The 17,866-nt window shown below is 42.9% G+C and overlaps 1 protein-coding gene across 1 annotated transcript in view; it reads left to right on the top strand.

Annotated features, from left to right (window-relative positions):
* The window catches only part of BCKDHB (branched chain keto acid dehydrogenase E1 subunit beta), a 312,830-nt gene that overhangs the window by 120,724 nt on the left and 174,240 nt on the right, over positions 1-17,866 (top strand). The window contains exons 6-7 of the mRNA XM_082250082.1: positions 818-926; positions 14,770-14,867. Of these exons, the coding sequence (XP_082106208.1) occupies positions 818-926; positions 14,770-14,867 (207 nt within the window). The remainder of the gene's footprint in view (positions 1-817; positions 927-14,769; positions 14,868-17,866) is intronic.

Here is a 17,866-nt window from a genome sequence, read left to right on the forward strand (position 1 = left end):
CAGTGCCCCCAGAGAAAGCCTCTGATCCTGGAGCACTTCTGCGTGCTCGCTCCCAAGCTGCTGCTCTATGCGCCCATAAAACACTGCCCCTCCGTCCCCCTGCTCTCTCCTCAATGGCTCACTAGCTGTGATTGACAGCAGCGGGAGCCAATGGGCTCCCGCTGCTGTTTCAGCCAATGAGGAGGGAGAGCCCCCATACTGCCAAGGCTATCGTAAACATCGCTGGATCAGAGGGGGCTCAAGTAAGGATTGGGGTGGCTGGGGGGGGGGGGGGCTGCTGCACATAGGTTTTTTTACCTTCATGCTTCAGCCTTTAGAACCACTTTAAGCATTAACCACAACAATAGTTTTTTTTCCCTTCTGGGGTAAAAGTTAATGAATTAAAGCCCCCCCCCCCCCCTTGTCAATGTCAAATTGCTTGTCTCAACCCTCTAACTGCTACCTTTTCTGGACAACTTGGTCTGATAAATAAAAATGTAAAAGATACATTGACTGGATCATGTGGTTAAAAAAGAAGGAAATGCCTGCTGGTTTAATGCACTTTAAGTTGCAGAGGTCCCTGGGAGCCCAAAAACAAGGAACTTTGCAACCTAATTGAGTATATTTTCCAGCACCTCTGTATTTCTGTGCCTCAGTCTTGCTGGTAGTTTCCCAACTTTAAACGGCACACAAGTTCGCTTAAAGTCTCATAACATCAAGTGATTAAAAAAGCATGTGAAGCTTACATCAATTCTGAACAAATGTTGTCCATTTATTATATTGGCCTCTACACTATTTTGGCATATGTATTGATGTAATACTGTTCTGTATACTGCAGGTGGTCATACCCAGAAGTCCAGTCCAAGCAAAGGGCTTGCTACTTTCCTGCATTGAGGATAAAGACCCATGTATTTTCTTTGAACCTAAGATACTGTACAGAGCAGCAGGTAATGTATGCACATACAGCTTCTGTGTGTAGTAATGTTGCCAAATTCTTTCATTGGCACTGTATAATAAAATCTTTGGCTAAATACTTTTGCAATACATGATAGACAGCAAGTGTGTGCAACTGTTTTAAATTAAGCAGAATTGTGTGCTTTGGCTATTAGCTGTTGCCCGACTTATTCGTATTTTCCTTGGCTGTGTCTTTTCAGATTTAGTCATTTTGACTTTTTTGCTTTAAATTAGGTTTTTATTTTTTTTTTTTGGAAGAGGCACATAATTTTTTTTTTTTAGTTTTGTGTGTTTTTTGTTTTTTGAGTAAAAGTTTGTACAGTAAAGGCAAAATAAGTCGTTTTTTTTCCTCCAAAGTAGTAAATTCGACTTTTTTTCTGATGTGATTGCTGTCCTTCAGGGAAATCTTTGTAAATTACAATACCTTGTACTGGTAATTCATGTGCTTGATTTAAACACACTGGCACTCATTTTGGCCTGTGTCTCGTGCTGACAGTGCTTTGGTGCTTGCACAAATGTTTGTCTGACAAGGTCCTGCTTTGTATTTGGACTTCAGCCCAGAAGGCTAATCTGGATCCCTTTTAACTAGATTTTTACTGCGGAGAGGGATCTCCTGAAAACGGTTTGCCATACAGTACTAAGCAAAAGCATATTTTAATCAAATTATTAATTCATTTTTAACCCATAAAAAGGTAAGGCCAATGTTCTCTCTTTATAATTTCCTGGATGCTAAATTACAATAAAATAAAAACACTAGGTCTAGCATCAAGTAAAAAGTATAATCTATTCAAAAGAAGAAAAAAAATGGCTTATTAATTGGTAAATCTTAGCTGTTGTAATGAAGTAGAAACTAGTAAAAAAAAAAAAAACAGATGCGCAAACTGAGCCAATTATTAAAATTGTGCCTGTATAGCCAAAGGAGTTGCTACGTTAGCAGCTCACCATACAGCTACTATGGGAACCAGAGTAAAATGGGCTTGCAAGCATCTGGCTTTGTAATGATTTATCCACCTACTAATCTTCAGTAATGAATCTTTAGTGCAGGCTCATCCATTAGGTTACCATGAGAGCAAAGAGTGGGAAGAAATATTGGTTAGTGTTTTACAGTGCTACAGGTGAGATTGCCCGTAGATTGTAGATCCAGAGGACCAACTGGAAATTTTGCCATGTGAACTTTTAATTTGAAAAAAGACAATCATTGGTTACTGAAATAGTTTTTATTAAACTGACACCAAGACATTGGTAATAGCTTTTACTATATAAATGTAATGAAACGGGTCTAGGACCATGCAGTAGAATGGAAGCTTTTACACATTGAGTTAAAACACACATTTTTGGGTTAGCCTTTTAGCTGCATATTTAAAATCATGACGTTTTGGCCAATTGGCTATGAAATTTAGAAATGCGAACCAGCTAAGCTAAGAAAAAAATCTAATAATGATTACTTTGTGAACAAGAGCAACATTTGATAAGGGCAATTTACGTCCAGTTGTTTTCCATATTTTGAATAAATGTGTTTTCCAGACTTTGATAACCTATAAAGATTAAGCCTGGCCATTGTAAATTAGCACCAAGCAGTCTTTCTGTTTCGAAAGAGATGTTGATAGCATATCCATTTCCATATCAAACAAAGATCTGATAATTTTTATTTTGACATCACTTAGCGATACTGCATTATGAGCATTGCTGAAGGTGATCTAATAATTCATTGCTTTGTGATGGCTCTTTGAAAGTGCTATGTCTATTGTTTTGAAGTGAGATAGTTCTAAAAGAATGTCAAGCTGCTAACTTTTTTCTAAGCTGTATAAATGATGACCCATGTTTACTATAGTCATATCTTTTGAACATTAATTCAAATGACTCCTCATTTATGCAACTTGGAGACTATAGGACATAGTTCCTTAACTCTTTTAGGGCTTGCTCACACTAATGGTTGGAGGACAGTAAAACCTTTAAGGCTGAGCACCCCGGGCTCTACCCCTTTTAGTTGCAGGGCTTTGGCCTGGTGCCCAGGCGCTACCCCCTGTCACTTTCGGCAGGCATAGTGCCTGTCGAATGTGATCCATTCAATTTAATGTGCTGCTCTGCAAGTGACCTACAACATCATGCAGTGCACGTGGGGTTAAAGCAGGCAGTGAAGAGATAATACAACACCTCCTCATCGCCTGTCAAATGCTCTCTGAAGAGTTATCTGAGCACAGATTGCTGGTCAGAAACCAAAGCTAGTATACATGTATTTATGAGCTCTTAGGGGTTTTAGCCTTTTTTAGCTGAGCAACTGGTGTTGAGACCAACCAAGTGTTAAACAAAACCAGCCGCCCGTCTGAAAGAGCCCATAGTGTCTATTTGTTTTTGCGTTCAAAAATGTATGGGTGATGAATAGCTGTTTAATATAGACTAGTTTTTCTTTTAGGTTTAGCAAGAAATTACATTGTGCCTAAAATAAATATGTTGGTAATATTGCTCCATGTCCATCTGCTGTGATAGTCTTGCACTGTCCTCTTCCTATGGTAGTGTTTTAAAGGGGTTGCAAAGTCAGGTTTTTTATCTTAATGCATTCTGTGCATTAAGATAAAAATCCTTCTGTGTGCAGCAGCCCCCCTAATACTTACCTGAGCCCCCTCTCTATCCAGCAATGTCCACAACTGTCTCATCCATCCAAGCCCCCCCCCCCCTCATTGGCTAATTGGCTACACAACAGCGGAGCCATTGGCTCCCATTGCTGTCAATCAGTCAGTTAATGAGGAAGAGGGGGTGGGGCCTAATCACGGCTCTGTGGCTGAATGGATACACGGAGCTGTGACTCGGTTTGAGTGCTCCCATAGCAAGCTGCTTGCTTTTAATGGGCACTCAAAGGGAGGGGCTGGGATAGCCGAAGAGGGGGTTCGGGGCTGCTCAATGCAAAAGCAATTGCACAGAGAAGGTAAGTTTTATGTTTTTATTTAAAAAAAACTGAGACCTTACAATCACTTTAACTTCCAGATCCTTGTCCAAGAGTAAGGCCTCCACTTTCTGCCCTACTGAGATAAAAGATGCTGTGCTTTGCTGTGTTTGCTTCTGTTTCATATAGAAGTTCCTTTGTCATTGGTGCTCTATGCTATGTGAGTGCCTGACATTTTGGGTGCGGAAACAGGGTCAGAGTAAAGAAAATTGATATGTCAGAGACAGGAAAGGTGATGCCACAGGGTAGAGAATCATGGAGTCAGAATATCTCAGCAGATGGGCAAGGGTTATGCATTCTACACTGCTCAAAAAAATAAAGGAACACTTTGAAAACGCATCAGATCTCAATGGATATCTATACTGATATGGACTGGGTAATGTGTTAGGAAAGGATGCCACATCATTTGATGGAAATTAAAATTCTCAACCTACAGAGGGCTGTAAATTCAAAGTGAGAAATGATGCAGCAGGCTAGTCCATTTTGCTGAAATTTCATTGCAGCAACTCAAAATGGTACTCAGTAGTTTGTATGGCCCCCACATGCTTGTATGCATGCCTGACCACATCGGGGCATGCTCCTAAATAGACAATGGATGGTGTCCTGGGGTATTTCCTTCCAATATCTGGACCAGGGCATCGCTGAGCTCCTAAACAGACTGTGGTGCAACCTGGCGGCGTTGGATGGCTTGAAACATAATTTCCCAGAGGTCTTCTATTGGATTTAGGTCAGGCGAGCTTGGGGGTCATTCAGTGGTATCAATTCCTTCATCCTCCAGGAACTGCTTGCATACTCTCGCCACATGAGGCCGGGAATCTTTGTGAACCAGGAGAAACCCAGGACCCACTGCACCAGCGTAGGGTCTGACAATGGATCCAAGGATTTCATCCCAATACCTAATGGCAGTCAGGGTGTCATTGTATAGCCTGTAGAGGTCTGTGCATCCCTCCATGGTTATGCCTCCCCAGACCATCTCTGACCCACCACCAAACCTGTCATGGTGAATGATGTTACAGGCAGCATAACGCTCTCCACGGCTTCTCCAGGCCCTTTAACGTCTGTTACATGTGCTCAAGGTAAGCCTGCTCTTCTGTGAAAAGCACAAGGTGCCAGTGGCAGACCTGTCAATTCTAGTGTTTAATGGAAAATGCCAATTGAGCTCCACGCTGTTGGGGCACTGAGCACAGGGCGCGGTAAAGGAATTCGAGCCCTCAGGCCACCCTCGTGAAGTCTGTTTCTGATTGTTTGGTCAGAGACTTTCACACCAGTGACCTGCTGGAGGTAATTTTGTAGGGCTCTGGCAGTGATCATCCTCTTCCTCCTTGCACAAAGCAGCTGACACTGGTCCTGCTGATGGGTTAAGGACCTTCTACGGCCCTGTCCAGCTCTGCTAGAGTAACTGCCTTTCTCCTGGAAAACCCCTCCATACTCCTGAGACTATGCTGGGAGACACAGCAAACCTGGCAATAAGCACGTATTGATGTACCATCCTGGAGGAGTTGGAATGCCTGTGTAACGGCTATAGGGTCCAGGTATCACCTTATGCTACCAGTAGTGACCTTGACCCTAGCCAAATAGAAAACTAGTAAAAAACAGTCAGAAAAGATGAGTAGGGAAAAAGGTCAGTGGCCGCCACCTGTAAAACCATTCCGTTTTGGAGGTTGTCTCATTGTTGCCCATCTAGTGCACCGGTTATTTCATTAACACCAAAGTAGCTGAAACGAACAACACCCTCTGCTACTTAATTGACCAGATCAATACCCCAAGAGTTTAATTGACTTGATGCTGTACTTTGATTAAAAAGTGTTTCTTGGGAACAATGCAATTTAATGTAAAGCTCTTTGACAAAAGATCTTTTTTTTTTTTAAGTTTATTTATAGCAGAAAATTGATGCATTTACCACCAAGAACAAAATGGCAATGTAATCAGTCGCTTTCTACGTCATTGCTTCATAATTAATATTTAGTACATGTAAACTTAATTTGCTGTACCGCAGCCTTAATTTTATTACATTGCTTTTAAACAAGTCGTGCAAGCTCTTTATCTGGAAGAAGTATGGAAGGTCACTGTCATTAGTTCTGATCTCTGAAAAATAGTTGTAAGTAATTCATGGATAGTACTGGCATCTATACTCTTCAATCAATATGTTAAAATGGTATTTAGCAACTCCCGAGAGAAAATGTGTAATATTAAATTTATTTTTTTAGAAGGACACATTGTTAGCCATCTATTGTGGGTTGATGCAAAACAAATTAGTTTATGCAGTTTCTGCCAGTGCCGAAGGGATCATTCAAGAATATTTACCAATATATATTGTGGTTTTTATTAGTATTAAATAGTACTTGTACAATAGGTATAGTATTAATATAATGTTGCGATGAATAATCTGAGAGGGAGATTTTGTTCCTGGTTCTTTAGTAAAGAGTGACCATTGGCACTGCTGCTATCGTTAAAACAAAAAAATAAATGGATAGTGAGATCTGTACAACTGCTTTTGATGCTTCCTCTGTTCTGTAATAATGTATTTGCTGGCAAGAGGAACCATTGCAACCAGTGAGGGACACAGTGTTGGGTAGCAGTGGTGCCCAGAGCTCCTGAAGAGCCTAATGATTTACCTCCACACTTATCCAAAAGGAAAGGGTTCTTTAACAGGGGCGTGCTGCTTTAACATTTCTCGCCTAGAACCACAAGTGAAGTTTTCCTTAAGTTCATTCTATAGATCAAAACAATAAGTATATGTAAAGATACAGGCAGCTCAATTTATATACAAATCATAATTTTTGATTTATCTTAGCCCCGCCCTTCCTTACATCCATATTGGACAATGAGGTGACCCATTACATTAAAAGACAAGCAGTACAGTGTGGGAGAGGCTGAGCCAAGCTGAGATTATAGAAAAAAGTGAAGTGACGATTTGCATTCAACCTAAAAGCGGCTGTAAAGGTTATTTTTAAAATTAAAATAAACATGTTCTACTTACCTGTCCTGTGCAGTAATTAGTATTGCACAGACCAGTCCCTCACCTCCTCTTCTAGAGTCTCTCTCCAGCGTTCTCCTCTTCTCATGTGTGTGTCCCTTCAGCAGTGGCGTAGCGTGGGTTGTCAGCACCCGGGGCAAGGCAAGTAATTTGCGCCCCCTACACAAACCTACTAGACCGCTACACAGACCTACCTTATTCCTACACTGACCTACCTGAGTACTATACTGACACCTACAGAGACACTGAGCTATACTGTATAATTACTATACTGACACCTACACTGAACTACCTGACCACTACACTGACCTACCTGTTTCCTGTACTAACCTACCTGATCACTATACTGACACCTACAGAGACCTACCTGACCACTACACTAACCTACCTGGCCACTACACAGACACCTACATTGACTTACCTGATTCCTGCACTAATCGACCTGATCACTACACTGAGCTACCTAATTTTTATACTGTGACCTACCTGACCACTACACAAATGTACCTGACCACTACACAGACCTACCTGACCACTACACAAACCTACCTGACTACTACACAGATACCTACTCTGACCTACCTTATTCCTACACTGACCTACCTTATTCCTGCACTAACCAACCTAATTTCTATACTGGCCACTACACAGACGTACCTGGCCACTACACAGACCTACCTGACCACTACACAGACCTACCTGACCACTACACAGACCTACCTGACAATTACACTGACCACTACACAGACCTACCTGTTTCCTGCACTGACCTACCTGATCACTATACTGACACCTACAGAGACCTATCTTACCACTACACAGATCTACCTGATTCCTACACTAACATACTGACCCCCCACATTCCCACATACACTGACCCCCCCCCATACACTGACACCTACACTGACCCCCCTTCACTTACCCCCACAACACTGACACATACACTGACCTCCCTTACATTTCTATACACTGACCCCCCATACACTAACACCCCCTACACTGACACCTATACTGACCCCCCCATCCACTGACCCCTACACTAACACCCATACTGACACCCCCTACACTGACCCCCCCATACACTGACAGCTACACTGACACCTATACTGACCCCCTTACATTCCCACATACACTGACCCCCCCATACACTGACCCCTACACTGACTCCCCCCCCTACATTTCCACATACACTGACCCCCACTACACTGACCCCTACACTTATAGCTATACTGACCCCCCCATACACTGACACCTATACTGACCCCCACATACACTGACACCTATACTGACCCCCCTACATTTCCACATACACTGACCCCCCCTACACTGATCCCCCCATACACTGACACCTATGCTGACCCCCCTACACTGACACACCCTCCTCTACACTGACCCCCCCCCCATACACTGACACCTACACTGACACCCCCTTTACTGACCCCCCCCCCCTTTCCATGTCCACTTCCCCTACACTGAAACCTATGCTGACCCCCCTACACTGACACCCCCATACACTGACACCCCCTTCACTGACCCTCCCCACCCCACTTCCCTGGGCCCCGGGGGCAGGCAAGACATTACTTACCTTGTTCTGTGCCAATACACTGGCGACTCGAGGAGGGGAGAGACAGCATGTCGGTGGCCGGCCCGGACAGCAGGGGGAGACTCCGGAAGCGGTGCTGCACATGCACCGAGCCACAGACTGGCATCTTCATCCACCAGCAGCCCCGCCCCCTGGCCGCATGACACCTTCAGCGGTCCGCCGCTCATCTTGCACAAAGCGGCAGTCACTGAGCCAAGAGGAGGAGTGCGGGCGGGCGGGCGGGCAACCTCAGAATAAAGGGACACTTTGATCCCGCCGATTGCGGGCGTGGGATGCGCGCCCCCCCCCCCCAAATGTTGCGCCCGGTGCCAGTGGCCCCCCCTGCACCCCCCACGCTACGCCACTGCCCTTCAGCAAGCTGTGTGCTATAGGGACACATGGATGGGCATGCTCCCTGGCATCCATAGACACTAGACACACCCTCACTTCCTCTTCACAGGATTTGACTGACAGCAGCAGGAGCCAATTGGTTCCGCAGCTGCCTGAGTTTCCTGTGAGACTCGGACAAGGGGAGAGAAGAGATGTCGACATTAGGTGTGTACTCAATTAAGTGTTTGGGGAGTGGGAGCACATCTAATGGGTTTTTTTTTTTCTACCCTAATGCAGGGAATGCATGGGAATCCCTGCATCCCCGCATCCCACTTTCCAGGTCACTGGAAGAAAGGATTTTCCCTTCTCCAGATTTCTGGTCAACAACCACCAATTCAGACTCTGTCGTACTCTTGGTAGCAGAGATATGGACCGGTCCAAGGACTGAACTTTTCAGTTCCACGCAGACAGAATGTTGTTCTGCAAGGGTCTGGCATGGAATTGAGCATAGGGAATTGCCTTGAATGTGGACACCATAGATGTATAGACAGATATCTCAGTCTTACTATAGACCAAACCTGACCCTTCAGGTCTGAGACCCTTCTTGCTGGCAAGAATATCTTTGACTGTACCGTGCCGACAAGAAGCCCCAGATATTCCAGACTCTGGACTGGCTGTAATGCTGACTTTGCGAAGTTCAGTATCCAACCCAGATCCTTCAAAAATGTACAGTCTGAAGGATATTTTGGCTTAGAGCTGACACCGATCGATCTATTCGTAATAGATTTGTGAACACTCTTGGTGCTGTGGCCAACGCGAAGGGCAGGGCCACAAACTGGAAATGACGGTTTCCAATCGCAAAACGAAGGAACCTTTGATGGGTCTGAAATATAAGCACATGAAGGTATGCATCCTTGATGTCTATAGATGCTAGAAATTCCTCTCCCTGAAGGGAGTCTACGACTGAATTAATTGATTTGATGCGGAAAGAACTAACGTTCAGAAACTGATGCAGCGCCTTGAGATCCAAAATAGATTTCACATCCCCGTTTGGTTTGGGTAATGGGAATAGGTTTGAGTAAAAACCCTTGATCCTTTTGTTTTCTGGAACCTCGGTTATCACTCTGAACTCTCAGCTGGTCCAATGCCTGAAAGTGAGATCTTTCTTTTAGGGGATCTGTTGGTATACTTGACCTCACAAACCCGAGGATGCGGGAACACCCGAAATTCCAGCTTGCATCCCTGTGAAATGGAGACAACCCAGTTGTCTTGAATTAACTCCACCCATGCCCCTGAGAACTGGAGGAGCCTTCCCCTCACCCAGGCGAGTGGGGGCGCCCCTTCACTGAGAGGGCTTAGAGGACTTGGCTGATTTCTGGGCCCAGGGCTTTCTCTGACCTTGCCCCGAAGGCTTGGGTCCAGATGCAGACGGTTGAGGCTGTCGCCACTGCCTGGAACTGAAAGCACTGGTATTATGTGTGCTGGGGATCTTAAAGGAAGGATGCCTGCTCTTCCTCTTTACAGGTAGCAATGTACTCTCCCCCCCCCCTCCCCTCCCCCCGAGATCTTTTGGATATACTTATCCCGATCATCACCAAAAAGGCGTTTTCCCTGAAAGGGGAAACTAGCCAGTCATTTTTTACATGGTAATTCTGCAGACCAGCTCTTTAACCAAAGGATTCTACGCATATATGCACTGTCATGAGAGCAAACCGTGACATTTTCCTTATGAAGTCGGTGAGAGCATCTACTGCAAAAACCCAAACTGCGAGGTAGATCTGACAGATCTTCCACAGACTCTCCAGAAGAAACTGTCTTGGCCACTCGCTTTATGCCGTCTTTCAAAGACTGACACACTCCTATGGCTGCTACTGCTGGTTGTACTGCAGAACCTGCAACCGCAAAGGAGGCTTTCAATAAAGATTCCAACTTTTTATCCGCTGGATCTTTAAAAACCTGGGCATTATCCACAGGACAGGATAAATTATTAACCAAAGAAATGGCTGCATCCTCAGTGGGGAATTTTCCATTTCTTAGAAAACGTATCCTCCATAGGATATAACAATGAAAACCTTTTAGGAGGAACAAACATCCTATCTGGATGATCCCAGTCATTTAACTCTTGCTCCAAGAGTGGATGCATGGGAAATGACCGAGGACTCTGAGGAGGGCGCAATGAGCCCAGGGAGGAAAAAGGTTTCAGTAGTCTCTAAGGGCGGGAGTTTAAACTCAGCCCGGACCATCTCAGCAAGAGACTGTATAAACAATCTCTGGGATTGAGAGGCTGATAGAGATTCCTCTGACTCTCTGGAAGTGGAACTTCTAGCGTGACCTTCTATAGGGTAACCCTCAGCTACATCTTCCACATCCTCTGCCCAATCCTGAACTGATTCAGGGGGTGAGAGGGGCATCTAACCCGCTTCTTTCCTACCATGTGGTGCTGCAATCATGTTCGTAATCCTACAGTTTAGGCTGGCTAATGCTGATGCCAAATCGTTCTTGGTAACATAGGCTATGGCAGAAGTACACGAAGTAGCTACTATGCCTGACAACCATAATGGCTCAGATTGGCTAATTACCACTGGCTTATCAGGAGGAGTAGACATAGTGGAAACATGACTAGGACCTTCAGGGCCTGACAGTGGCATCATAGTGCCCTTTCCAACTGTGCTCCCTCCAGCCCTTTTTCTGGCAGCCATTGCTTTATAGCAAGACAAACTTGAGGTACTACCTTTAAAATGTGCTCAAGGTCTGTGCTAAGCTTATACAGCCTAATGCACACCACACTGATTACCTAAGATACAGGACCTATTAGTGCCAGTAACATACACCCACAGTGACTCACGCAACCCAGCTGCTGCTGCTGCTCTGTGTCCCTTTTAGCCTGTGACAGAGGCTAGTGTGTTGGAAGCAGTTCCTTGCAGAACATGTCCTTTTATGCATGTGCGGCGTGGTGCGTGGCGTCCGCGTGCACGCCAAATTGTGTTAGAACATGCCCACCACACGGCGTACGCCTGTACACAAATGCGTAGATTCCCACGCGTGAATAGGCCTACCCCATAGACATGTGACACGTGATCCATCAGAGGCGAACATGCGAACGCTTATGCGCCAGGGCAAACACAACTAACAAATGGGGGAGAGAGCAGTTTAGGCTGAATCTTGTTAGTCACAGCTGATACCTTTTCAGGTAATCAGCTCAGGGTAAGAAACAGTGTAACAATATGCTTTAAACATACTTTGCATAAACCTGCTACAATGTAATTACAAGCAGAAATACACTTGGCACAAGTCTTTGTAATCTTATTAAAGGGAACAGTGCATACAATATTTACAATTTTGCAACTTTTAACCTTTTTAAGGTTTTTGTTTGCAGTGTAAATATTTAAAATTGACTCACCAGTCCTGCCGCAGGAAACTGCTATAAGCAAGAATCCAATCTTCACTCTTCACGATGAGTATGGTCTTAGAGACCTTCAAGCACTGGGTCCCCTATATAAGAGGGGCCACGGCCTGGGACCTGTAGAGCACCCTGCACGGAGTGCCTTTGGGGTTTGGTATTCCAAGGGTCCAGAGCCTAAAAAGGACAGCGTTACAGGCAAAACCTCTTATCTGCTTCCAGAGTCTTGGGTACCATCTTTTTAGTCCATTGACTGTTTTTTAGATGGCTCTGATAGCTAACCCCTTAGATCCAGTGATCTTTGTAACTGGTATGATAGCATAATCTTCTTTCTTCTTCTTTGAAACATAACAATCATGTGGAGCACCTCTCCCACAGCGACCTTCACCTTTTACACACTGGCGAAAAAACGGAGGTACTTCCTGTATGGGAGGGATTATATAGGGAGTCATCAATTCTGATTGGTTGCCAGTGTCCTTCACCTATAGGTGGCTATATAACCCATATATTATCATTTATGGCTCTGTGTCCTGTGATGTATGAAAAGAAAATGTGTTTTTACTACTTTTCATGTACTATATTCTTTGCCAGTACATGAAAAGTAGTAAAAACACATTTTCTGTGCTGTCCAGCTGAATTACATGGAATTTACTGGATGGCACAGTTCAGCCTTAAACTCTTATCACGTAACCCTATCTGACTTGACTTACAGAACCTGAACCAAGAAAATTGGTGTAAACGTGAAGCGGAATAAAGCCGTATTTTTTTTTTTTCGTTTTTGAAAAGTCAAATATGGTTTCTGTGAAAGCTGCTTCAGTTGTCTTTGCTAAAGTTTAGATAGCCGGATAAGTCACACTTTTTTTTTTTTTTTAATAATAAAAAATCTTCTCATGATCCTCTAAAATATAAAAGTACCTTAGGTTTGGATTGCTTCTGGTCAATACGGATGTAATGATAAAGCATTACAAGGAGTGATGAGTCACCTTGACATTCTGCAGCTCTGACGTGTAGTGGAGAGCCGTGTGTGATGTCTTTTGACCTTTTCTGTATAGTTTATTTTATCACATGTGACATGTAGCTAGTGAGGTGGGAATGAAAGAAATTTGCATCAGTGGTTACTATGGTAAGAATGAGGATTGGGCCCCTGAAAACGTGTTTTTAATTTAACAAATCGTTTCTTTCCAGACTTGTGTATGTTCACACGTATCTAAAGGGCAGGTTCAAGTCCATTTGTTTCAGGATCTTGTTAGTTTGGTAAAGTGTGTCTGTGTCCTATTTCTAAATAACTAGCACAAAAGTCCACAAGAATCTGCTACCATGGCAACTTGCTGCTTTTATGCTGACGGTAGTGTGTATTGTCAGAAATATAAATTGTTTATAATGTATATGTTTATTTCTATTTAACTGTACAAATAGTATTATGACCCTTTTTTGGTGTAAAAAAAAAAAAAAATCATTTCAGCATATGTCAGTTTGAAAAGTAATCTCAAAAGTTGTGCATATTAAAGAAACAATTTAAAGGACTGGTTTAGTTGCGCATTTTTACCAGTATAACTCAAATATTTATTTTATTAAAAAGAAGCTAAATTAAAAAAAAAATGTGATGCGCATTAGTCTCGAATTACTCAAATATATTATTACCAAAATCTGTTTAAATTAATGATAGCTTTACAATTAGTGCTTTCTGAATGCTTCAGTGTTGAATAACTTTTTGGTACCTTCCTGACACAAACCTGTGTCTAGCTGCTGCTTTACAGAAAAAAGGCTAAAAGTGAGTGAGATTTGAAAAAACTCCTAAACCAATGTGTTTCCATTGCATTATTACTCTGCAAAGGCAAAATTAATAAAAATTGTTAACCCAATCCCTTATATGTGACAGGTTAACTTAAAACTTTAAAGTGGCAAACCAATATCATGTAACTGGTAGAGATTAAGATGATGAGGGAGGCCTCTTGCACATCCAGTCCAGAAGCCCTGAGAGTGGGAACAGTGGATGATTAGGGCATTGGAGTGGAACAAAGTGTCATGTAGGTGTGTCAGGAATACAAGCAGGCAAAAACCCAGCATCTGTGAAGCAAATGCACAAGTGGCATAGCAAAATTGTGGTTGGGGCAAAGGCTGCGTCAAAATCAGACAATCTCTGGAGAATATGTAAGTAGCTGGATGAGTCAAAAGAGACCAGGATCGGCGACGGGCAGGAAATATTGGTGCAAAATGAACAGGCGCATAGGCGCAGTATGAATTGCAAGCTTGGTAAGCATTAGAAGATTTAAAGTGGAAATAAAGGTTAATATAACACCGGTTTAAATGTTTACCCGATTCTACCCATTGACATGGATGATCTAGAGTTTAGCGATCACATAACGGCACGGAAGTAGATTAAATAAGAAGGTATTTATACTGATCTATTTTACAAACAACATTCAGCATATTTATGGCAGAGGGGGAAGGCATCAATATTTTTGTATTCGCTTTACTACTGTCTTTAAAGGTTTTTTTACAATATAGACATTCGATTTCTTCTTTCTTCATCTGGTTTAGTAAGTAATACAGTGCATTATCTGCTGGTATGCACTAATCAGAAAAAAATTTACATTCTATTCTAGTTGAACAAGTGCCTGTGGAACCATACTACTTACCTTTGTCTCAAGCTGAAGTAATACAAGAAGGAAGTGATGTCACTCTTCTCGCCTGGGGTACTCAGGTTAGTATCGCTGTTTTTTTATTTTATTTTTTTGTGTGTATGTATGTGAACAATGGATACACACCCCTGTTAAAATGTCATGTTTCTGTGATGTAAAAAATGAGACAAAGATAAATCATTTCAGAACCTTTTCCACCTTTATTGGGACCTATAAGCTGTACAACTCCATTGATAAAACAAAATTAAATCTTTTAGGTGGAGCTGGTGGGGGAGAAGTAAAAATAAAAAAACTAAAATAATGTGGTTATACAAGTGTTGCATGCTAGTCTCATATCGAAAGCGAAGAGGTTACTTTCATACGAACATTCTCGTACGACAGAATTCAACTTCAGAAATAATGTATTGTTTTGAATATTTTGGATGTATTCTTTGGTTTCCGGGCAGGCGTAATCTTGCTTTTATGATTTTTTTTGGATGAAAACTGTACTAATTAAACAAAAATCGGACTTTGTACGATAAAAATTTTATAGCTTGCACATTCAGCATTTGTCGTACGAAAATTGGTAATTGGCTGTCAAAAGCACTATACTAAGGATCTGAAAATTAGCAGATCGTTCGTCAGACAAAATTTTACTTCAATTTTTTTATCGTGTGTACGGGCCTTAGGTCGCATCCTACAGCAAAAGCCATGGTCCGCGGAAAGCTTCCAAAGCTTTAGAGGGATCTCATTGTTAAAAGGTTACAGTCAGGAGAATGGTAAAAAAATAAAGTCAATAGATACACCATGGAACACAGTGAAGACAGTCATCATCAAGTGATGAAAACAAGGCACAACAGTGACATTACCAAGAACTGGACTTCCCTCCAAAATTTATGAAAAGACAAGAAGAAAACTGGTCATGGAGGCTGCCAAGATGCCTACAGCAACATTATAGGATCTGTAGGAATATCTGGCAAGTATTGGTTGTGTGGTACACGTGACCATAATCTCCCGTATTCTTCATGTGTCTGAGCTATGGGGAAGAGTGGCAAGATGGAAGCCTTTTGCTACAAAGAAAAACATCCAAGCCCAGCTAAATTTTGCAAAAACACATCTAAAGTCTCCCAAAAGCATATGGGAAAATGTGTTATGGCCTGATGAAACCAAGGTTGAACATTTTGGCCATAATTTCAAAAGATATGTTTGGAGCAAAAACAACACTGCACGTCACCAAGTAACACCATACCCACAGTGAAGCATGGTGGTGGCAGCATCATGTTTTGGGGCTGTTTTTCTTCAGCTGGGACAGGGGTCTTAGTCAAGGTAGAGGGAATTATGAACCGTTCCAAATACCAGTCAATACTGGCACAAAACCTTTAGGCTTTTGCTAAAAAGCTGAACATGAAGAGGAATGTCGTCATTCAGCATGACAACGACCCAAAGCATACATCCAAATCAACAAAGGAATGGCTTCACAAGAAGAAGATTAAAGTTTTGGAATGGCCCAACCAGAGCCCAGACCCAATTGAAAATCTGTACGGTGATCTGAAGAGAGGTGTGCACTGGAGATGCCCTTGCAATCTGACAGTTTTGGAGTGTTTTTGCAAAGAGTGGGCAAATATTACCAAGATGTGCCATGCTGATAGACTCAAAAAGACTGAGTGCTGTAATAAAAATCAAAAGATGCTTCAACAACTTATTAGTTTAAGGGTGTGCACACCTATGCAACCATATTATTTTATTTATTTATTTATTTTTACTTCCCTCCACCTAAAAGATTTTAGTTTGTTTTTCAACTGAGTTGTACAGTTTATAAGTCACATTAAAGTTTTAAAGTCATAAGGTTTTTTATCTTAATGAATTCTATGCATTAAGGCAAAAAGCCTTCTGTGTGAAGCAGCCTCCCCAGCACCCCCCAATGTACTAGGCATTACCCTTAAGAGGAGTCCCTTATTAAGAAGTGGACTTGTCCACTGGTGGTGGACCCTCCAGTTTCCAGATTGAACCTGATCCCCCATCTCTGACCAGTGATGTTCACGAGTCCCTCGGCCATCCGGGACTCTCACTCCGGATGGGTTAAGACACAGCTGACGCCATTGTCGATCAAAGTCAGTTAGCCAATGGCTCGGCTGACTTTGGACTAACACCAGCAGATGACCTGGCTCCCCAAATCATCACTGACCGTGGAAACTTCACACTGGACCTCATGCAACTTGGATTCTGTGCCTCTCCACTCTTCCTCCAGACTCTGGGACTTGATTTCCAAATGAAATGCAACATTTTCCACAGTCAGTGATGATTTGGAGAGCCAGGTCATCTGCTGGTCTTGGTCCACTGTGTTTTATCAAGTCCAAAGTCAGCGCACCCCTCTACCAGGAAATTCTAGCGCACTTCATGCTTCCCTCTGCTGACCAGCTTTATTGAGATGCTGATTTAATTTTCCAGCAGGACTTGGCTCCTGCCCACACTACCAAAAGTACCAATACCTGGTTTAATGATCGGGATATCACTGTGCTTGATTGGCCAGCAAACTCGCCTGACCTAATCCCCATAGAGAATCTGTAGGGTATTGTCAGAAGGAAGATGAGGCACCAGACCCAACAATGCAGATGAGCTGAAAGCTGCTATCAAAGCAACCTGGGCTTCCGTAACACTTTAGCAGTGCCGCAGGCAGATCGCCTCCATTCCACACCGCATTGATGCAGTCATTTATGCAAAAGGAGCCCTGGCCAAGTATTGAGTGCATACTATACTGTACATGGACATACTTTTCAGTAAGCCAACATTCCTGTATTAAAAATCCTTTCCTCTTTTGTTCATTGACGGACATAGCTCCTGATCTTTATAACCATTGGGTTATACTGCCCCCTTCAGGAGTAGGACACTAGGCAAAAAAGGTCTGGCAATGCCTATGGGCAGTCCCAGGGGGTATACTCCTACTCCCTGCTATAGGGAATCCTTTTTTTTTTTTTTTCTGCCTAGTCCTTAGTAAGGACTTGTTTCTTGCTGGGGTCTCTGGTCCTGGCAATTTTTTTATTTTCAGATAGAAATTTTTCTTCTGACTTTGTCCTGTGAGATC

The sequence above is a fragment of the Pelophylax lessonae genome, assembly GCF_965119305.1.
Source record: "Pelophylax lessonae genome assembly, chromosome: 3".
NCBI lineage: Eukaryota > Metazoa > Chordata > Amphibia > Anura > Ranidae > Pelophylax > Pelophylax lessonae.